This window comes from Polypterus senegalus, chromosome 16 (genome assembly GCF_016835505.1).
Source record: "Polypterus senegalus isolate Bchr_013 chromosome 16, ASM1683550v1, whole genome shotgun sequence".
Classification (NCBI taxonomy): Eukaryota; Metazoa; Chordata; class Cladistia; order Polypteriformes; family Polypteridae; genus Polypterus; species Polypterus senegalus.
The window spans coordinates 90,423,762-90,448,258 of NC_053169.1; the positions used below are offsets into that span (position 1 = coordinate 90,423,762).

The window sequence follows — 24,497 nt, forward strand, 5'->3', positions numbered from 1 at the left end:
CTCTTCTGGGCAGCTGTGGTACCATGGATTCCTGCAGGGCATGCTGGGAGTTGGAGTTTGGTGCAGCCCTGTTGGGTTCCGTAGGGGCTGCCAGGAGGAGCTGTAGAGCCCTACAGGGGGCTTTCACCACACTTGGGGGTGATTCCAGGTCTGATTAATGAGCCACCTGCAAGACTCCCAGGGTTGGCTTAAAAGGAGCCGCCTCACTCCATTCCGACAGCCAGAGTCGGGAGGAAAAAGGACAAAGGTTGCAAAGAGGAGGAGAAGGAGTGGAGACAGATGGCAAGGAGAGAAGAAGAAGGGACTGTTCTATTTTAGTGTTTGTACTGTGCTGCTGTGGGGAGTAAGGGAAAAGTGTTTCCCACATGAATAAATGTGTGTTGTGTGGCAAACTCGTGTCTCTCTGCCTGTCAGGGTTGGTGCAGCTAGAGCACATCTGGTTTCCACAGTTTATTCATTTTCCATTTTACTTTCTGTGTATTATTCAGTAAATAAGAGTTAAAAGGAAAAATAGCATTAAAAATCATGCCCAAACTCGATCAGTGCTCTGGTACTCCATGACCCATGATTGAATTAAACAAGTTCAAGAATGTCTTGTGGTGCAAATTTAAATGATTGGCTTAGTCACGTAATGAAGACCTATAACTTTAACAGGTGCTTGTTTCAAAAATTGATAAACGTTAAAAAAACAAACCCTGAGAGCATCCATCAAGTCAGTTTGTTCTACAGTCAGAGGAAATGTTGCTAACAGTGGGCTGCAAATCAAATCTGTGTAAATAAAAAGAGACATAAATTTAAATCATAGTCACAATATTGGAAGAAAAATCAAGCTTGTATAAAATGTACAGTTCTGGAGGGCAGAAGAACACCAGTTGCAAAACTAAGAAACAAACAAATGCATAATAAGATATTATACCTTAGTTAGTAAAGACACCCACTTAAATGTAGTTCAACTGAGTATGTTGTAGTTAATGTCCCTCCAGTAAAGCAAAGGCGGATGACTGAAAATAGTCAAGTGATTATAAGCACCGCGGGTTCACAAATAACTGTCACTTTTCCATTTAAAAGGCACACATATAAAAATGCACTGTTGACTGACTCACTCACTCACTCATCAACAAAAACACTATTTCTTGTTCAGTTAAAAAGGTGAAATAAATTGGGCAGGATTGTACATCTACATCAGTTGGTATCCACTCAGAAATGACATTTTGATATACTGTATCGATATTTAAGAGTAAAAACAATAGAAAAACTAAATACCCAGAAATCTCAAAAATGCTTTGACTGATTTAAAAAAAAAAAAACAACTAATTTTCTTTTTCCTATAATGTTCCCAAATTTCAATTTGTTAATAAAATTTTATTGCCAATATTTATATTAATGCTGTGGTTATGCTAATGTACATGCTCTGTTCTACGCATGGAAATGAAGGCCGGGGCAGAAGCAATTGACAGGCCTTGTGGACAGCAGCACTGACCAGTATGATGACCGGGTTAGGAAGATGAATGGATGGATGGATAGATGGATGAATGAAACCAGGGCACTGGAGCACTTCCGGGTGCCATATAAAAGGAGCCAGAGTCGGGTGGGTGAAAACAAAGATTACTAGGAGAAGTGGAGGAAAAGACAGAAAGAAGAGAAGTGTACTCTGTGCTTCTTGACCGTGCTGTACATTTGGAAAACGCGGGAGGGCATCTCCCACAAGAGAAAGAAGTAGAAAAATAAAAGCGTGTACTTCCACTTGTGTTTCACATCTGTCTGTGTTGGGGTGGCTGGTGCACCTCCTGGTGGTGCGCAACTGCAATGGTTTTTTCATCCCAAGACCAAGCAAATCCAAGTACAGTATAGTTCAAGTGCTACAACATACAGTCTGTTGCTTTGCAATGTTGGAACTATTACTGCTGATAACTGCATGCTTATGGAATATATTTTGTATAAACACATACTCTTTCATCACCATACTGCTTATTATATATATATATATATATATATATATATATATATATATATATATATATATATATATATATATATATATATATATATATATATACTGTACATCCATCCATTTTCTAACCCGCTGAATCCGAACACAGGGTCACGGGGGTCTGCTGGAGCCAATCCCAGCCAACACAGGGCACAAGGCAGGAACCAACCCACTGCAGGACACACACAAACACACCCACACACCAAGCACACACTAGGGCCAATTTAGAATTGCCAATCCACCTAACTGGCATGTCTTTGGACTGTGGGAGGAAACCCACGCAGACACGGGGAGAACATGCAAACTCCACGCAGGGAGGACCCGGGAAGTGAACCCGGGTCTCCTTACTGCGAGGCAGCAGCGCTACCCACTGCGCCACCGTGCCACCCCCATCTGATTAATATGTGATTTCAAATATATTAATTCTTAATTTAATTCAGTCTGAAACTGGAAGCTGTAGGTATCAGAGGTAACCTACAAAACTGGATCTCTAGTTGGTTAAAAGACAAAGAGGGCAGATAAGAGGAGAATGAGGACATCAGTGGAATCCCTCAGGAATCTGTCCTGGGACCGTTACGTTTTCTGATTTATATCAATAACATTGACCATGCTGCCCCTATATATATACATTGACTTTTATTTATATATATATATATATATATTATATATATATATATATATTATATATATATATACACACAGTACATATATAAACACTCAAAATGACCACCAGAGGGCGAACTGGAGGTGACTGCCAGCATTCTTCATATTTAAGCGCCACCGCACCCCTGTTGCTTTTGAAATTAACTAGAGTTGGCCGGTTCTGTGCATCAACTGGATGATAACAAACATACAAGACCGCAAGATCACCCCCACTCTACTCTTGATTTCACCCTACAGTATTTTAAATCAACCAATGAGAAACATGTATCAAGTGTCATGAAAATCAGTTCATTCGTTCGGAAGTGATGCTGAAACATACATACATATACACACACATACATTAACTTAATGAAACAGGACAAACTTTTTAAAAATAAATAGACGTTGGCACTTTATCTGATCGTGTTCAGCTCTGACGGGAAAGCGTTCCCTGCGTGGGGAGAAAAGCACATGCCCGTGATGTCTCTGGAAATCAGCAGCTACCTTGTAAAACACACGTAGCTCTGATCTGTCTCTCAAAAATGTCAAACGTTACTCCTTAACAATCTGTAGACAGGCCCGGTCTTAAGTATTATGGGGGCCTAGGCAAAGGGGGGGTCCAGGGGCCCCCTGAGGGGGCGGAGCCCCCCTGGAAGCTCTGCGAAATGCGTGAAAATTAGACCAAGGAGACATTTTCTTGTAACATTACGAGGTCATCACCCTGCATCCCTTTTTCGCCCGGAGTAGTTAGCTGCTACAATTTAGCCAGTCTGAACTGTTTCCATTGGGCACCACGTGGCGGTATGTAGCTAAGCCCAGCTTAGTTTTTTTGTATTTTTTCTTTTTTTAGTTTTTTTGTCCTTTTTCATTTTTTGGGATATTTGAAACTTTTGGAATGTTTGAGAAATGATAATTTTTTTTAGGTTTTGTTCGTTCTCGCAACTCAGATTGTGGTTCTGTCTTCCCGCTCCCGTGCCACCTGCTGCCACTGACGAGGTGGAAGGATTTATGAGATCTTGACTTCTTCTTTCTTCTTCGATGAATGATGATGAGGGCTGATTCACTGATGTGAACGTTCGACCCCTAGAGATCTTGACTCAAACCGCTCCGCTTTTATAGACAGCCACCCACGCGGACACGCCCCCGCTGGCCCACGTGATTTAAACATGCGAGGGGAGGGGCGGGCCTGGCCGCCGTCGATCCGGGGCCCCCTGGACACCGGGGCACTAGGCGGTCGCCTGCTTCGCCTATGCCTAAGGCCAGGCCTGCTGCAGATGATAATGTCTGTTGAACAAACAGGTATCGCTAGCTAAGCAGAGGCAGGGTGCACTGCAACACAAGGTGAGACGTAGACCAACTCGAACAGAGGTTGGCGAGGGAATGAGGAAGGCCCTGCCCCCCTGCTCTCGGCCCACAGCCACTCTGTTAGATATGCATAAATACATCGGTACCGCAAGCGAACTATGGTACTTAGCGTGATGAGAGAAGTCACAAAATCAACTGGAAAGTTCAAGCAAATTATAGAAAACAACCAGATCTAAATCCGTTAAGTAATTCTCTCATGAAAAGCGAACAGACATACAGACAAAACGCGCTTGGACCACGAAATTTTTAAAACCATTTCTTAGCAAGTAGCTAAGTACCTATGGGCCAAAGGTAACCTACATTCCAAATTTCAAGTGCCAAGTCCTCATGATTCAGAAGATTTCATGATGAGACAAGCACATTAGTGAATCTTCATTGTTTGTTAATTTATTTTTAAAGTTGTGTGTTTTTTTTTGTGTATTTTTCTCAAACAATTAAAAAAAAAAACTTTATTTTCCTCCTGGGCAATGCTGGGTATTTCAGCTAGTATAGAATAAATCAAAGTAATTTTCCTTAAATTTCATTGTGGCCAGCTAACTTTATGTTACTTACTACAATAACTACTATAATGTGTTGTAGTTTTAACCTTTATATTTACTCATTTAGCAGATGCTTTTATCCAAAGTGCCTAAAAAAAGTACAAATTACAAAGTGTAAATCACATCAAGCAGATAGCATATTAAACATTGACATAATAGGTAGTAGTAGATTGTCAAATGTCCGGATTACGCTGAATAGTTTCTTTTTACCTGCACTCTGGATGCTGAATCGATCTCTCAGTAGTGCATCAGCAAGAACTTGTCTGTATAACACCAATAAATGAATCCAACATGTAGCACCCACTAAGTTATCAGGAAGAAGGCTGTTAAAAATTAAGAAAGAAAATGCAACTTTTGTAAGTAAAATGTAAGAGTATTAACAGAGAAAGCCCATAACACTTTCTTCACTTATGTATATCATGTTGAATTTCAACTTTTAATATGAATGTCTTCCTGTAAGCAACCCCATATTCTATAAGCAACTGATAATTGGTACAACTTTTCAGATAATAAAAGATCTTGTGTGTGCAAGATGAACAAGCAGGTAACAGGATCATTTTAATTTATCATTCATTTGTGGCACTGATGATTAAAAATAATCCTCCTTGGGAAATTGAATTATTCCAACTTTTATGAATCCTTAATAAAAAATAACAAAATAATAATTTGACAAACAGAGCATCAGTTACAGGTATCAGGCCAGCTTTGGAAGACTTACCCACCACAGACTCATGGCTTTTATTACAATGAAATCAAAGACCTGATGCCATTATCTACAAGCTTTCTGTCTTATACAAATCTAGTGTTGCAAATGTCATTTATTAATTGACCATTACACTTGCTCTTTAAAAACACATTGCAGAGTTAATGGCCAATATATCAGGGTCATGATATCAAAAGTTTACAAATACAATCAAAATGAAGGTGAAAAGTGCTGTGATATGTTCAGAAGCCTCAAAAGTGAATTGTGTTTGGGTTTGTCTTAGAAAATATGAGATGTACATGATCTTGTCTACAACTACATCCATAGTGGCTACACTAGAAAGATTTACATACCCTTTACGTTACAAATGTCACACACACACACATTAGTTATAGAATGTAATCATGTAAAACTGTCCAAAAGTGGATGAGTTTTCCAAAACTGCAGCTATGAACAAAAACAAACTTATTTTACATCTACAGTGTAAGAGCCAATCTTAGAAAGTTAAAGTTTTGAGTTAAACTCATATTGATGTTTGCTTAATTTGAATCGAATATTAATGTCTTTCATAGTCATAGCTTATGGTACAGTCTTTTCCCCCTATAAGTTAGCAAGAGAGAGAACCTTCTTACTATATCTGAGTAACAGTGCGATAATAAGCTCAGTTTGTTTAGAACAGGTCTCAGTAAAGAGGGACTTGAAAGACTCATTTTAAACTTAGAAATGGGATAAGCATACAGTTTTCTGGCCGTTTTGAAATGGTTCAGAAATGTTAAGTAAATAGGAACGATTTGAGATGTAACAAGATTAAGCTTAGAATTGAACTTTTCTTAACATTAATTTTTCCTTTTTTGCTATTTTAATTTTCCTTTTTTTTGTGAACTGTTTTACTTTAAAACTTAACTAAACTTTTAAAAACGAAGATATTTTGTCTGTGGAATCATTTCTGCGCGTCAGGCTTTTGTTGAATCCCATTTTTTGAGTTGAAGCTGCAGAACTTTGGTAGTTTTGGGAAAACACAGCTACATACAGTAAAACAGAAATTCTAGAAACACAATTTATATATTATATACATAAATATTTTAACACCCACTGAACAGTGATAGAAACCACATTCCATAAACAGCTAATCTGAAAAATTTAATTATAAACTTCATCTGCACAACAAAGGAACACTTTGCTTTATAATGCCTCCCATATATACACACATAGATAGATAGATAGATAGATAGATAGATAGATAGATAGATAGATAGATAGATAGATAGATAGATAGATAGATAGATAGATAGATAGATAGATAGATAGATAGATAGATAGATATGGAAAACATTATATGATAGATAGATAGATAGATAGATAGATATGGAAAACATATGATAGATAGATAGATAGATAAAACCTTTAGCCTACTTCATATATAAAAACATAAATGTAGAAAATATTCATATACAAATTTAAATACAAAATGTTATCAAAATGACTTCCAGTAAGTGGTGAATTGTTTTCTCCCTTGAATATTCTTTGCTACGTGTGTCCTCATGTTTATTACCATAATAAGTACAATATAATAGTATGTATGTATAGGAGACAGTCTAAGGGCTTAGATCAGGGTAAGCAACAGGGACTGGGGTTGATGAACAGCACTAATGTCTTTTCTCCCTTAACTACCGACCTTCAGAAGGGAAGACTACTTAAAAAACCCCACCCACTTCTGGCTCCAGACCACTCCCCTGTACTGACCTCATTTCCCTTCCTGTCCCGCCTCTTTTAAGAATGAGCCCATAACTCAACAGGTCAGTCTGATATGACTCAGTCTTTTATGATTACTTGTGACCATACTGTGCTGGCAGTGACAATATACACTGTGGACTCCCCAAACCTTTATAATTGTTTTCTTGTTTACAATACATATATGTGTGTGTATACATACTTTAATTGTGTCCTTGTCTGAGCACTTGGTGTTTTTAGTTTTATCAGCAGTTTAGGAAGCTTCCTTGATGTTATCATCTGGTGTAAAACACTGTTACTGGCTGGAAAGAATGAAAAAAACAATAAAACAACAATATTAATATTTACATTAAAAGTTTGGTCTTTTTAATTTTTCAAAAAGGCCAGGACATGTGTCAGTGATACAAACTTAATCACATAGTTCTAGCAAAATTAAAAAGAAAAACAAGCAGCAACGTAAATTAACTGTGGTCATGACTCCACTTTTTGCTAGTGACTAGGATCCTGAAATAAATTGTCAAAAACACTTTTATTCTTGCTTCAAATATCATGAACTTCTATAAGCCCCCACTGAGATAAGGAATCATAGGGTGAACAACGACACTCCCAACACAAGACATAAAACCTGTCGCTGCCCCGAACAGACCTGTCTCTGCACAGTGCAGTCGTGCTAACCACCCCAGAGTAACCGTCTGTGTTCCCAGGTTCCGTAATAATCTAAATGCTTCACTAACAACTCAAACTGCGGTTGCTCTTCCTCCCTTTTGTTTGAGCACTAGCTCCTTTTTTATGGGTTTTAAGGGAATCTCACAGGTATGTAGGGACAGGGAATGCTTCTGTGTGACATCATTTTGTGGGATTAATGATCAGAATTCACTTTATTGGCCAGGTGCACTAAGGTGTACTAGGAATTTGACTTAATAGTATTGATGCAAGGTACAAGGACAACACCGAATACAATAGGTAAATATAAAAATGATAAAATATTATGTAGCATACAAGGGCAATACAAAAAAATTAAGTGACAGTAGGATTAAAATGTCTGGGCAGTCTAGTATGCAAATATACATACTGTAGATACTGAGTAGAAGCTCAGACCTGATTATTAAGAATATCTGCACATGGAAAAAGGTGACATGTTGTTATAGTTTTCACTACACAACAGACGTTTGCCAGAGTGAAGTTTTCAGAGCAGGTGATGCCCAGTGACACTGACCTACTGTTCCCCCTTGTCTTTCACTCTTCTTGGAGACCACCTATATGCTATTGCTGGAAGGTGCCAGGAATCCCCTTTCTGGGTTTTCCTACTGCTACAAAAGATGGAACGAAGCTGTCTCAATACCAGGATCTCAGTTTATTTACATTAATTCATAACTACCATAATATTATTTCTAGAGGATATATTGAAGGACAGCTGCTTAATAATGGCACAAACAGACCCCTAGCAGCTTTTGTCTCTTGCAGGTATGGCTTGATCTAAAATAAGACATTTCTTATCATGTCTTTTACTCCTCTTCAGTCAAAAGAAGATATTTAAGATAAAACACACATATACAACAAAGACAATCGGCAGATTTACCAAACTGCAGCCTATTGCTTATAAGCAGGACTACACCAACAATTAGAAATTAGGTTTGACTGAAGTATGTATGAGTCATATTTAAGCTTTTGTTTGCATTTGACAACAAACAGTGATCAAGACAAATATGTTTTACTATGATTCATATGTAAAATGTTTACAAGGTGTGGCCACCAGAGGGTGATCCAGCCACTCGAACCATGACACAGACAGGCACAGACACAAGTCTTGCCAAAAAACACAGCTTTATTCACGTGATGAAGTGATTTTTGCTCGCTCCCCACAACACCACTGTATCCAGGCATCAAACACAATACACAGTCACTTCTTTCCTTCTGCCTCCACTCCTCCTCTGGTAAGCTTCGTCCCTCTTCCTCCCTACTCTGGCTCTCTGAGTGAAGTGAGGCTGCTCCTTTTATACTGCTCTTGGGAGTGCACCAGGTGGCTAATTAGCCAGATCTGGAATCACTTCCAGGTGTGATGGACGCACCCACGTGGCAGCCCCCAAATAACCCAACAGGGCTGTCCCCGAACTCCAACTCCCATGAAGCCCTGCAGGAATCCGTGGAGCCACAGCAAACCGGGGGAGGCAGTGTCCTGTATATATCTGCTCCCTCATTCCTTCCGGTATATTTGGCCTCCCAGCTGGGCAGGGGCCATAATTATCTGTCACAAAGGACAGCATGCAGTATGACATAAAATGTGTTTCCTAGTCAATACACTTTAACAGTGGGAAGTTGGAACCATCAACACAAATAACAAATGCAGCCACGAAGTGGTGCAGAGCTAGCATGGCAATTTCAGGAGCAACAGAATAACCAGAATCGCATAATAAACAGAGAAAGTCCCAAACAAAAACTCTGGAGTAGACAGCGACCCTTATTAACACAGAGAGAGAAAGCTTGTGATTGTGAGACAGCGAAGGCCGTGTAGGGGAACAGGAAGAGCCTTCAATGGAAGCGCGAGAGAAAGAGAGATGCGGCCTGGTAATAATTTCTGTCACTGAGCTGTATTACAGACAAGTCAGGTAGAAAGCCAACTCGGTTTTGTCACATTAGCCACGCCCCTTTTCATACATTTCAGTTGTTGCCATCAGGCTGCAGATTTGGGTCCCTAAGGTTAACCGGTGGCAGATGTTCCCACAGATGTAAACATTTTGAATTCTATTACTTGTTGTTGAAATCCCACTGAATGAATTCTGAATTCTCATTACTGTGAACTACTCACGGTAATTACTTGCTATCTGCGGAAATCCTGAATGCTTCTATTAATGATACTACTGGTTATCAGATTTTCGCTTTTGGCTTATCTGTGTAGCAATGCCTTTGGATTATGTACAGTCTTGCTACAAACAAACTTCTCTCTAGGATAATACAGTCTGTTAAACCTAACCTAGCCCAAAATGTAAGAAAATGTTGCTCCATGATGCTAGAGAAAAGGAATCCTTCACGCAGAATGGCAGAGAGGCTGATGGGGCAGCACATGCTCTCAGGTAGGACAGTTGGGAGCACCTTGTCTCTTTTAAGAGCAGAGATTATTAGCAGGTCAGCTGCAGCCCTACATTTCTTTAGGGTGCAGTAAACGGTCCTTAACTGGAAGGAGATCATGTTGATTATTTAAGGCAGGTAGTCTAATGTTTCCGGCACACACAGGAATCCTTTAAGAGGCTGCTAAAGAGAATTCTAGTCTAATATCAGGGAATCAAAAGTGTGCCCCCAGAACTAACCCGAGCAGAGTTTTAAAGACAGAATGAGCTAAAGGCCTCACCAGGTCTGGTGTAAGGAATAATAATCGGAGCAACTTTTACTGGCAGCAGCAATAATAATAATAATAAATTGTATCTATATCTAGCCTTTCCCATGCTCAAGGCGCTTAAAACAAAATTATACAGTTTCTGCATACAACAATAAACACATGATATACAAAAGCATTAAATGGAACAAAATAAATAATAAACCAGAACAGAATATTCTTCATCTTCTTTCGGCTGCTCCCATTAGGGGTTGCCACAGCAGATCATCTTTCTCCATATCGTCCTGTCTTCTGCATCTTGCTCTGTTACACCCATCACCTCTCTTACCACATCCCTAAACCTTCTCTTAAGCCTTCCTCTTTTCCTCTTGCCTGGCAGCTCTATCCTTAACATCCTTCTCCCAATATTCCCAGCATCGCTCCTCTGCACATGTCCAAACCAACGCAATCTCACCTCTCTGACTTTGTCTCCAAACCGTCCCACCTGAGCTGACCCACTAATGTCCTCATTTCTAATCCTCTCCATCCTCGTCACACCCAAAGCAAATCTTAACATCCTAAACTCTGCCACCTCCGGCTCTTTCTCCTGCTTTCTGGTCAATGCCAAGGTCACCCACCCATATAACAAAGCTGGTCTCACTACCGTCATGTAGACCTTCCCTTTCACTCTTGCTGATACTTGTCTGTCACAAATTACTCCTGACACTCTTCTCCACCCATTTCAACCTGCCTGCACTCTCTTTTACCAAATACAATACTAATAGAAATCCATCCATCCATCCATCCATTTTCCAACCCGCTGAATCCGAATACAGGGTCACGGGGGTCTGCTGGAGCCAATCCCAGCCAACACAGGGCACAAGGCAGGAACCAATCCTGGGCAGGGTGCCAACCCACCGCAGAATAATAGAAATACAAATCACATAATTTATGATATAACACAAACACAAATTATCCTGAGCATTTGGACAGAGAAGTAAATTGAAAGAAGGGACAGACAGTTAGCTTAAGCTAAAAGCTGTCAGCCAGATTTGTGCAGGTTAGTGAGGGGCACAACAAGATTTTCAGAATCAGAGGACCTTAGTGGGCAAACAGGAGAATAGCAATGGAGAAGGTCACTGATGTAGTCTGGGCTAAGGCCATTTAAAGATTTGTAGGTTATTAATAGAATTTTATACTCGATCCTGTAAGGTGAAGCAAGATGGGTGTTGTGTTTTGTGTAAGGACTCTTGCAGCAGAGTTTTGAATTAACTAAAGATGTGATACAAGATTTGAAGAAAGAGTGATTAAGAGTCAAGAGAGACAGAGAAAATGATGGAACGTGTAAAAAGGAGAACTTGGTGTTACTTTGAAGGCAGGCAAGTAGGAAGACTGCGCCAAATGGAAACAGCCTCACACAGAGGCAGGGGGAACATGGAAACACTAAACTGGCAGTGACTGGGCCAGAATTTGATTCCCATCTCCTGGAGCTGTGAGGCAGCACCACTAACACCTGTATCATCTTGCTACTGTGAAATAAACGTAAAATACAAATGTTCTTTAAAGAGAATTTTTTTTCAATGTCATCATTTTCTTCAGTTTTCAGACAAAATTAAATTATTCACACCAATACCTCTTCTGGCTACAGAGGGATCCACATCAACTCCTTTCTCGTATGGTGTACCTCCATTCACATTTAGCTCATATGTTCTGCAGTCAAACAAAAATATTTGTAATAACAGCAAACACATTTATATTTTTGGCTTTTAAATTAAAAATCAGTTAATATGCAGTCTGGAAACAGGGACAAGTAAAATGATTTTCAAGGCAGTAGTATAAGTGAACTGTCTTTGGGAATTTTAGGTACAATAAATTACACAATTGACCCTAATCTCATGACAATGACACATCTTTCTAATACAGCTTTAAATGGGCAATGAAAATAAAAAGAGAGAAAAAAATGTTCATATTTTGGTAATATGTAGAAATCCAAAAACCTAGAATTTACAACTTCGGTTGAGCATTTTTCTTAAAAATATTTGTAAAACATCTAAAGGCAAGAGTGATGAATGAAAATGGACATAACAGCACTAGAAAAAGAGCTACTTTGTTGATTCCTTTACTATGGGAATATGGTGTTACATATTATTTACACATTATGACAACATAATAGAAATGTTTCAGACCATTAAAGGGTGAAGTATGGTAGATGAAAATATGAGTGTAGGTTGATGGGAAAAAAATGAGAAATTTTATCCATTTAAAATGAAATCTACAACACAATAAAGTGTGCAGAATGTGAAAGGGCCTGTCTGAATTGACTGTAAATATATGGAATACGTTACAAATTAGTGTAGTAGACAGCCATACATTACAGACTTTCCAGTCTCAGCTTTCCCACATTTTGAATAAAGGTCTGTAAACATGGGCTGACCTGAACTGAAACTGGCCTCTTCTCGTCAAAACTTTTTTTTAACTTATTGGGAATCCTGGTCTGGGGGTAGCACTACGACTAGAGGATTTAGTTATACTTACTTTCACTAGAGGTATTCTGTTTCACTTCAGCATTTTTAATACACTTTTATCCTAATGTACTGTACATTGATTAAAGTCTGTATTTTTTTAATTAATGAATTTCGCTCTCTCTTAAAAACGCAATTCAAATTCAACACCCAATACAGGTCAGTGCCTTGCAGGGACCAGAGCCTACCCCAGGTGTATCACAGCCCTGGAAAAGCACCAGTTCATTGCAGGACACAATCAGTTGAAGTTGCTGTTAGTTTAAAAATTCAATGCCCACTCCGTTTGTGCTTCATATATTCTTGATAACGCTGAGGTAGCGTGCATTTTCAAATGTAACTTACTGCAAAACTGTTGAACTCATAATAGAAGCAAATGCTAAGCAATATCTTACTTGCTTGGTATTAGAGTGCTGTTTGTGTCAAAAAGCTTCAGAAAAGACCAGCCACAGCTTAACTCCCCCTGCTCTCCTGTGGCCTAAAACAAGAAAACACTTAATAACTGTCACATACTGTACATAGTGTTGCATGTTTTGGTCTACAGAAGAAATATAAATAACAGCCTGTCCTACCAGGCAAATGAAATTTAGTTAATTAGTGTAGAGGAAAAACAGCAATGTTTCTTTGGCTTCTGTGTTAACTGCAAGGCATGTAGGCCTGACAACATTTAGTTTTATATTAGAAAACTAAAGTCACGTCATGTATTAAGTCATATTAAGAAAATCAATGCTTTATGTGATTATCTATTTTATAGTAAAATCTTGGTTCAGCAATTGCAAAAATAAAATAGGTCAGCATTAAGCCAGAATGTTCCAGCAATAGGTTCCGTATTCTCACGGGATTAGGGAGGAAGTAATGTCTTACAATCTCCCAAAATTAGTTAAGGAAAGCTAGCATCTTTTGAATTTTGGTGCATCAAGTTATGAAAAGCCTGATGTTTAATCAGTCAATCAGAATTGCTATCATGACTGCCATGGGGTATGTTCCTCTTTTCCAATAAAGCAGTTCATTGACCTACCTGACTTTGACCTGGTCTCTTGGCTTCTACATTAGCAACAAAAAGTGAAGTAGGAAATTAAAAAACCCACTTGAACATTAATTGGGTTTTTCAGCTACAAATCCTTAGAGGTTAAAATGTAATTAATGTAATAATACAGAATTATTCTATTCAGATGAAGGACACTTACATTCCGAATATATGAGACCCCAAGCTCAAACAGAATTCCAATATCTTGGGATTGGGAATTTGACCTGACAAAACACTCTCCATCAAGAATGCTAGGAAGTATTCCTGTTACCTAGAATGGAAGAACATTTGTAAATTCTGCTTTATATCCATAAAACATGAGGATATATATCTGTTCAAATGTGAGTGATAGATAGATAGATAGATAGATAGATAGATAGATAGATAGATAGATAGATAGATAGATAGATAGATAGATACTTTATATTATTATTAGTTATTGAGGCACTAGTGCACAGTAGTCGGAGTAACTGAATTTACATTCTGGTAACGACTTTGCCACGTAAAACAAAATATTTCTGTCATGCTTGAAATATAAATTATTTTGATGTTTTTAGAATTCTTTATTGATATGATTATTTTGTCATTAACTACTGCACCCATCACATTATTAAAGCAACTTCAGATTTTTGCAAAAGCATAATAGCTGGTATTTAATTATTTTACTTTGTTATATAACAAAAATGTTATTACATACTCTTGGAGAAAAAGTCCAGGTTTTAGGATTTTTTGACAGGTATGTGGCTCTCACAGTATGAATATTACTCAAAACCTAAAAGTGAAAAGAATTTAAACACATATTAAACAAAAATAAATGCCATAAATAAATCAAAATGTATGAAGCTAAGCATTGTTAGATTGATGAAAATCATGAAGAAAGATACTGGAACAAAAAATACTTTACAGTTTCAATTTGACATGAGGATTTGGTTGATCTCCGACTTCCTACACTTTGTACTTGAAAATGCAGGTTAAGGTAATGGGTTAGGTTAGCCTTGAAATGTTCAGATTTTAACCATGGAATTTCCACCAAAAACTAGCAATTCCACTATAACTAAATGATAAATGTATTTTATTAGATTGACAGTGGAATTAAATCACTGAATAATATGAGTACAGTATATCTATATTGCTCATTTTCACAGATACAGTTTTGTAAAATTTGTTTAGAGCATCTTTGCCAGGATAAATATAGACAAATTAATCTCATTTACTTACCCCCACACATTATAGACATGGACAAATTTGTGGGTACCCCTTCACAAAAAAAAAAAACGAAGAACCCACAATTGTCTCTGAAATAACTTGAAACTGACAAAAGTAATTGGCACCCATCATTGTTTATTCGGTATTTTAAAAATCTGACTTTTCTTTAGAGTTTTGATAAAACAGAGTATTTGAAATGATAACAGAAATGAAAATGGCATGGACACAAAATTGATGGGACCCTTAACCTAATATTTTGTTGTGCAATGTTTAGAGTCAATCACTGCAAACAAGTGATTCCTTGAGCTCTCGATGAGACTGTCAACAGGTAATCCGGCCTACTGTTCCTGAGCAAACTGCTCCAGCTGTGTTAGGTTTGAAGGAGGGCCTTCTCCAGACTGCATGTTTCAGTTCTTCCCTTTAATGTTTGATAGGTTCAAATTAGGGCTCATAGAAGGCCACTTGAGAATAATCCAAAGTTTTGTTTTTGGCCATTCTTAGGTTCTTGTAGCTGTGTGTTTTGGGTCATTATCCTGTTGGAGGATCCATGACCTGCGACTGAGACAGAGCTTTCTGACACTGGGCAATACGTTTCACTCCAGAATGTTTAGAAAGGCTTGAGGCTTCATTGTTCCCTGCACAGACTCAAGGCATCCCGTGCCAGACACAGCAAAGCAGCCCCAAAACATAACCAAGCCACCTCCATGTTTCACAGTGGGTATGGTGTTCTTTTCTTTGACAGCTTCACTTTTTCACAGAGCTGATGTCTCATTTGTTCAAAGGACATTCTCCCTGAAGCACTGTCAATATGCATTTTAGCAAATTCCAGTCTGGCTTTTCTATTTCTTTCAAACGTGGAGTCCTGGGTCATTTTTATTGAGTCCACTGTCACTTAAAAAGTACTGGGTAGTGTGATCAGATACTGATGGACCTTGGCCTTGGAATTCAGCTTTTATCTCTTGGGAAGTTGTCCTTGACTTTTTGTCTACCATTCTCACTATCCCTCTGCCCATTCTGTGGTTCCTATTTCAGTTGTGTCCAGGAAGGATGGCTACAATTCCAAAGACCTTAAACTTCTTAATAATATTGGTCTTCTAGCCTTTGCCTTTAACATGCCTGTCTTTCTGATCTCCTCATACAACTCTCTCCTTTGCTTTCTCTGGTCCACATTCACTGTGGAACACGTATTGATACCAAAAAGCAGAGTGATGACTTTTCTCCATTTAAACAGGCTGAATGACTGATCTTTACTAAACACTTGGATCAGCATTTGCAAAATCAATTAGGTCAGCTTTAGGCCAGAAGGTTCCAGTAACAGGTTCCGTATTCCCATGGGACTAGGGATGAAATAATATCTTATGATCTCCCAAAATTAAATAAGGAAAATAATCTTCTTTTGATTTGGAGACACGTATGACACTAATTAAAGAAAACGGTGAGTTTGAAAAATCACTCTAACCCATTTATTTGGGATCTTTTCTAGGGGTACCAACAAATATGTCCAGGCCACTTAGAACATCTTTGTAGAATAAGCAATAATTGATCTCCTTTCACACTTGTTTTGCTTTATTCAATTACATATCAAAGGCATGCAGGTACACAGGGGACAATTGCTTCTCATTTACAGGTAGTCACTTTCCAGGAGACGTATAGAACTTTTTCAATGAGCTGTAAGGGTACCAACAAATTTGTCCAAACCCGTATGAGCACTAATTTAGCTTCAAAATGCCACTTGCGACTCTTCCCCTTTACTAAACGTAGCTGAATAATATCTTGAATGTATTACATTGGGAAACTCAAACCTTCCTTTCCATAAAAAGTACAATAGCAGATACAGGAATATAAGAAACATGTATATAAATTCACAACCATACATCTATGTATCTATATGCATCTATATATATATATCTATATCTATATATATATCTATATCTATATATATATATATATATATCTATATATCTATATATATATATATATATCTATATATATATATATATATATCTATATATATATATATATATCTATATATATATATATATATCTATATATATATATATATATATATCTATATATATATAAAATCCAACGTCTGTTTGTCTGTCTGCTTTTCACGAGAGAACTACTTAATGGATATGGATTGGGTTTTTTCTATAATATGCTTAAACATTCCGTTTGATTTTGTTTCTTCTCTCACCGCGCTATGTATCATAGTTCGCTTGCAGTACCAATTTATTTGTGCGAATCCAACAGAAAGGCTGCGGGCCGAGGGGAGGGAGGTGGGACCCTCCTCACTCACGCGCCAGCCTCCGTTCGAGTCGGTCTACTTCTCACCATGTGTTGGAGCGTACCTTGCCTCCACTTAGCTAGCGATATCTGTTTGTTCAACAGACATTGTCATCTACAGATTGCTAAGGAGTAATGTTTGACATTTTTGAGAGAGAGATCAGAGCTCCATGTGTTTTAGAGGGTAGCTGCTGATTGCCAGAGATACCACGTCCTTTTCTTCCCACGTGGGGAACGCTCTCCTATTAGAGCTGAACATGGTCAGATACATTGGAAAATACCTACTTTCAGCTTGGCCAGAATTACATTTCTTTTTATTTTTTTTATTTTATTGATTTTTAAAATTTGTCCTGTTTCACTACTACATGGGCAATACCATGGGGGACAGCTAGTTTCTAAATAAATGTAAACTTTTCATGAGCACTAATCCAGTGGTTCAATCTACATCTCGGATGAAGTCAGCTGATGCTGCTACATTGTAATTCATCAACTCATATCGGGTGAGTGGTCCCTAGCAGCCAGGCAAGGTCTCGATGCAACTCATTACCCACTGTCACACAAGTGCGCATGGGAGGCAGCTAAAGAGCTTGAGTAAGGGCAGTTCTGAGACATACCGAGATGTGGCAGAGTGCACTGACTCTTTTTCTCCCTTGCCTGCAGACCATTCACGGGAGATTCCACCTGGTCCTCTTGACGTCACTTCCGGGACCAAGCCAATGGAAGGAGACCTTGCCGGCTCCGGCCCCTGTGACGTCACATCCGGGCTCAAACCAATGGCTGAAGACCTTAATGAGCCTGAATCCTTTGACTTCACTTCCTGTCTTCCCCATTAAAAGCCTCCACCTTTTCCCTATTTCCTCAGTTCTGTTTTGGACTCGGTTTTGTGCACATCAGTGCGGTATTCATTTGATCGACTTTGCAGCCAGGAAATCAATTATACGGGTGGCTGCCCCAAAACTTTTTATGACTCTAATGTCTGGTTTTTGCGACACCACTCACAGTGTCTTTCAATCTAGGACGTAACACACTTAGGAATAAACTTAAAATGAGTTAAAACATTTTCAAAGAAATAAAATTAAAATTAATACATGACATTAAAGTTTGAAAAGTAAAACCTTTCAATGTATAAAACTCAAACATTCACAACACTGTTCATGATTTTCCTGAACAAGAATTAAAACTGTATCCATGGCTTGAAAGGTATCTAGTATGGGCACCTAAGGATTAAAGATGATGCTGTCCTTTGGGCCTAACAGATTTTCATTTGCAGCACTCATTGAAATGGTTTAGAACGAGTGTGATGCTGTGAAGTTTTTCCAAATTCGATGTCAAGGCCTTTTCCTTAATACGAGTGGTTTATTCCTTGCAGTGAAGTAGTTAGCATCTGTCCCATGTGGAGGAGTTGAAGTACCTTACCCTCTAGTTAACAAGTGAAGCTAGAACTGATAGTGACATTAACCAACAAGTTACTGCAGTTGAAATATTTTCTCAGACTGAGGTAATTAAGTGGGAACTACAATACATCTGCAGATAAAACCTTCATTTATTTGAAGAAATGCAGCTTTTCTGGAATTAGAAGACATAGGTGAAGTTGCCTACACATATAGTTTGGGTGTTCCCTGTGTACTTTTCACATTAGGTGTACCAAGAAAAACCTTCTGAGAGAAGAGCCAGGATTAGGGGATAAGAGGGTGTGAAATTCCACAGGATGAGCTTGAAAAATAAAAAAAAAGTCTGATAAGGTAGCCTGATTGGTCCAGCTCTGTATGTTGCCAACTGTACCACATACCAGAATTAGCAAAGTTTTACTTCAGGATTCTGACTAGGCCATTTCAAAAATAAAAGCCTCTTTTTTTGGCCAAGTGTAAAGAAATCTGCTGAACTCTAGATGCTATTTCTAGTTTCATTATGACTCCATTAAAATCATTACAATTTGCTCCTGGGGTTGATTTTGGTAGGATGGCTATGATGGTTCTAACCTTGGACACCATGGCTCTGGGCCCCAAAGCCTTCAAAACACTTTTATAATGCTTTTCAAACTGCAAATCATCAGTAACAGTTTTGTAGTTTAAGGATTTTTTTTTTCGATTGTGGCATAATGTGCTTCTAGAATGTGTGTATAGTGATGACTTCAGTCTGACTGAAACAGCCATAGTTAGTAGAGTTCTGTTAAATAGAAGTGGTCTAAAATAAGTCTGATTATTAATCAAACAATTTCACACAACCAATATCAAATATCTCTTAAACTCTTTCAGGGTAGATGTCGACTTTTGTTGAAATTCAGGGTTAGAAGACGGTAATTAGCTGTAAATTGCACAAAAACTCGCTGTTACGTTTTAGTTCGATTCTCTTTGCTAGAAAGAAAGTTAGCTTTATTCATTGAACCTCAATTCCCTGCGCATGCAGGAGTAGCAAAGAACAAACAACCTATATGGCATCGACACTTGGCGAGAGACCAAAGCGAACGCGCAAAACAAAATACTCTGTGCAAAACATTTTGCGTATTATCACTGAAGTGGATTCTGACTTCATGGACCCCGATTTTGATGCAAGTGATCTGGAGATGAAGTTCGAAAATGACACTGATGTACAAACCAGATTGTGTCGCACTGCGACTGCCACCATTGCCCACCTGCCACCCAAAAACAGCCAGACAGCCAGCCCTGCTGTCCATTGAGACACCAAACAGGCACCAACAGCATCCACAGCATGCAGCAACAGATGTTTTATGTTGATTTAAGTGTAAAATCATTGCTTTGTGCGCATTTTCGGAATTTTTTTTTTTTTTGGAAAAAATATTCAGCCCTCAAAGAGTTAATTATGGTGAATAAATTAGGGGTATAAAAAACATTATTGCACCCAAAAATGCCACATTCTATTAACATTTAAAAAATGCAACAAACTTTAGTCTGATTTTTATTCCAAGACTGTCCTATGTGTACCAAAAATAAAGATTTGACCAAATTCTTTTTGAAAAATATGTATATTTCATATTTGTGAATACTACAAATTACTAGGTGCTATGCATGTGCCCCTGTACCTGTTACATAAGATACACAGCATGGATGGTGCCTTGCCCTTTAAGTGAGAGCAGAGGCTCAGAACTGCAGTCGCACTTGGGTCAACTATGTGGAATTCTAGCTGTTTGACTGCAGGCATTTGTTTCAGAGGGCAGTCTGAACTTCAGAAGTTACCTGTGGGACCTACCTGGAATACCATAATTATTTGGAAGGGCTTAAATGCCCCTCTGGATAGTCAGCAGGTGGACCTGGATGTGGACGAATACCAAACAAGGATCCAACTGATGTTGGTCGAAGATGTGCGAGACGTGTGACAGAGAAGGATATTGTAGTGTTTAAAGGTGAGCAAGTGTGTTGTCTCTGCTCACTGGGAGTGTGAGGGTTTTGTTCTGTCAGTTTTATTTCATTTCTTTAACTTTCCTTACACATTTTCCTTGTATATTTCTTGCATCAATAAAACACCCCTATTTGACTTTGGCTTCCTTTGGTGTTTAGTCTTGAATGAACAAAGTTTTTCAGTAAATAATTTCAAACTCGGTACACACATGGTGCATTTAAAGTCATCAAAAAAAGCTAAAGTTAAGCTAAAGTTTGCACATGGACAGGTGCAAAGAAGTATTAATGTTCTTTTTTTAAAAATGTTTTGTATACATTATGTAACCCTATTTTGTAATAAATTGTATTACATCGATGGTAAAAGTCTGTTGTTTTGTAATTCTAAAACCATTTGGGAGAAACAGGTTAACATCCTATGAATATGAAGGAGAAAGCTACTAGGAAGCTAATCAAGTATACAGGACAAAAGAAAACCTCATGATACTGTAAACATTTAAATAGCGTCAAAGGCAGGACTTACTGGCAAAAAAAACAAAGTCAAAACAAACATACCTTGGTGCCATCAAACACACATAGCCTTACATGTCTGCTAAGAACCTGAATACTTGTCCCAGGCAAAGGAATCATCTTACAGCTCCACAAAGTAAAGTTGAGGGAAACACGGGTGGGCCTGGCTCTTAACTACAAAGGATAAAAAAAATAGAAACTTCACATTATCAGTAGATCGAAATTTATTAAATCACTTCAAAATAGTGTTACAAGAAAAAAAAAATCCTCCTCACTGAGAGATGTTAAACTTAACACATAATCTTCTTTGTGTCTCACTTACAGATTTGAGTTTGACGTATGCTGCGATGTCCATGGCCACTGAAAATCCACTTAGCCTACAATATTTTTATGGTGTTCTGTATATATACAGTACCTACGTCCTTTTGCCTCAACCCTCACACGTTATTTCAAGCTAGTGCCAGGAGGCTTTCACCTCACAAGTTTTTCTTTCTCCCGCTTTCTTATACGTGTCTCTGATGGTCAGTCATCTCAGTTTGATTGTTTCCCAAGTTGCGTTAGGGGGTGCTGGTAATGTTGGGAATATTTATCAAATTTTTTTGTATCTTCGTATCTGTGATGTGTCAGCAACGTTGCTTCTAGACTATGTCTCGGATCACATAATATCAAACTACACAGTATGCTTAATAGAGGTCAGTATTATCCCTCGCCATGGTATTCACATTTGAAGTAAAATTTTATTACCCAGCCATGTGGTGACTCGTTACAAACATGTCCGCTCCCAAAGTTTAAGAAACACTGCCTTAACCAGTCTAAACTTATTCAAAATTAAGTCTGAAGAAAATCATCACATTAATACCTGGACATAAAATAAAATATATAAAGAAAACCTACACAAATGTTACATTTTATGAAATCATAACAATATAAGTCTATGAGAGGGTGAAACATCCTATATATACAGTTTGATGGACCGCCGGGGCGCGTTTGTCATAGAAGGACTGGGGGAGAGGGCTTATTCTGGACACTATCTCCCCCGGAACGCTACAGGGCAGCCCCCCTGGCTTACAGCAGTGCCACACGTATGGACCTTGGAAGCTCAACCCTGCTGTGATCCGTGGCCACCACCAGTGGGCGCCTGGACCTTTTCCGAGCTCTTTGTAGTAGCACTTCTGCCACACCTGGAAGTGCTACTAGAAGAACCTCATTGGACACATTGAGTCCTTCCTGGTGTCCTATAAAAGGAGCCAGCCACCATTACTCAGGGAGCCAGAGTGGGAGGAAGTGAACAAAGCTTGCCAGGAGAGGAGTGGAGGTGAAGAAAGAAGAAGAAGAAAAAGAAGGAAAGGCTTTGTGTTGGACTGTGCATTTGGTGCTTTCTGTACTGTGTTGTGTGGCAAACTCGTGTCTCTGCCTGTTTGTGTCGGGCTTGGGAAGCTGTCCGCGCTCCTGCGCTTCACAACAGTCACTGATCAAATTATTAGAAACCCTATATTAATACTGGATAAGGTCTCCTTTTACTCTGTAAACAGCCTCAGTTGTTCATGGCATGGACTTCACAAGATGTTGGAAATAATTCTTTGAGGTTCTAGTCCATGTTGACATGATTGCATCACACAGTTTCTGCAGATTTGACAGCTGCGCATTCACGGTGCAAGTCTCTTGTTCCACCACATCCTAACAGTGTTCCATTAGATTCAGGTCCGGTGACTGGTACAGCCACTGAACGACACTGAACTCGGTGCATTGTTCATAAAACTAGTTTGAGAACACTCATGCTTTGTGACATGGTGCATTAGCCATGTGGTCAGCAACAATACTCAGATAGGCTGTGATATTCAAACGATGATTGATGGGTATTAATGGGTCCAAAATGTGCCAGAAAAAACATTCCCCACACCATTATACCACCACCATCTCCAGCCAGGACTTTTGATACAAGGCTGGTCAGTTGCGTGGCTTCATGCTGTTGGCCCTAACTTCTTACCCCTATCAACTGTGTGCCTCAGCAGAAATCAAGATTCATCAGACCAGGTTACGTTTTTCTAGTATTCAGCTGCTCAGTTTTGGTGATCCTGTGTCCAATGCAGCCTCAGCTTTCTGTTCTTGGCCAACAGAAGTGGTCTTTTTCTGTTGTAGCCCTTCTACATCAAAATTCGACATGTTGCATTCTGAGATGCTTTTCTGTTCACCACAGTGGTGTAGAATGGATATCTGAGTTACTGTAGCTTTTCTCTCAGCTCAAACTATCCTGGCCAGTCTCCTCTGACCCCTCTCATGAACAAGGTGTTTCCATCTGCAGAAGTGCCACTCACTGGATGTTTTTGTTTAATGCACATTATTGAGTAAACTGTAGAGACTGTTGTGTGTGAAAATACAGGGAGATCAGCAGTTACAGAAATACTCAAAACGAGTCCATCTTCCATCAACAATCATGCCACAGTCGAAATATCTGAGATCAATTTTTTTTTCATCCATTCTGGTATTGTGAACATTAAGTGAAGTTTCTGACCTGTATCTCTATAACTTTATGCATCACATTTCTGCCACATGATTGGCTGATTAGAAAATTGCATGGATAAGCAGATGTACAGTACGGGTGTTCCTAATTTGAGTGTATACGGGAAATAGTATTTGCTCTAAAACATTACATTACACAAGTCAACTTACACTTCCTTTTTCAGCATCCCACAGCAGATCTTTGAATGCCAACTGAGAATTACTGAATTCAGGCTGAAGATAGTAGCTGGGTTTAAACTGTAATCCTAAAGGAAAAATAATTTAGAAACAAAAACATGTCACATTACTTCCATGAATATGTAGTACAGTAAAAATATTTTTGCTCCTCTTTCTTATTTCCTCTACAAATGCAAATTCTTGACACAGAATGCTTCCAGGTCTTCAAACAAAATGTATTAAAGGTCAGTCAGTCATTTTCTAACCCACTTATTCCTGAACAGGTTCACGGGGTTGGTGCTGGAGCCTTTCCCAGCTAGCATAGGGCACAAGGCAGGGACAGTCCATTAGACAGGGCAGTAGTTCATTTCAGGGCAAACACACACACACACACCTACAGTGGTGTGAAAAACTATTTGCCCCCTTCCTGATTTCTTATTCTTTTGCATGTTTGTCACACAAAATGTTTCTGATCATCAAACACATTTAACTATTAGTCAAATATAACACAAGTAAACACATAATGCAGTTTTTAAATGATGGTTTTATTATTTAGGGAGAAAAAATCCAAACCTACATGGCCCTGTGTGAAAAAGTAATTGCCCCCTTGTTAAAAAATAACCTAACGGTGGTGTATCAC

At 38.6% G+C, this 24,497-nt stretch overlaps 1 protein-coding gene across 3 annotated transcripts in view; it reads right to left on the reverse strand.

Moving 5' to 3' along the window:
• Positions 1–24,497, reverse strand: part of nphp1 (nephronophthisis 1) — a 65,073-nt gene that overhangs the window by 4,537 nt on the left and 36,039 nt on the right. For all 3 annotated transcript variants that reach the window (XM_039738304.1, XM_039738305.1, XM_039738306.1), the window contains 9 exons: positions 23,852–23,946; positions 21,227–21,355; positions 14,524–14,598; positions 13,987–14,097; positions 13,195–13,277; positions 11,914–11,990; positions 7,173–7,272; positions 4,747–4,859; positions 695–768 (listed from right to left, as the gene is read on the reverse strand). In XM_039738304.1, the coding sequence (XP_039594238.1) occupies positions 695–768; positions 4,747–4,859; positions 7,173–7,272; positions 11,914–11,990; positions 13,195–13,277; positions 13,987–14,097; positions 14,524–14,598; positions 21,227–21,355; positions 23,852–23,946 (857 nt within the window). The remainder of the gene's footprint in view (positions 1–694; positions 769–4,746; positions 4,860–7,172; positions 7,273–11,913; positions 11,991–13,194; positions 13,278–13,986; positions 14,098–14,523; positions 14,599–21,226; positions 21,356–23,851; positions 23,947–24,497) is intronic.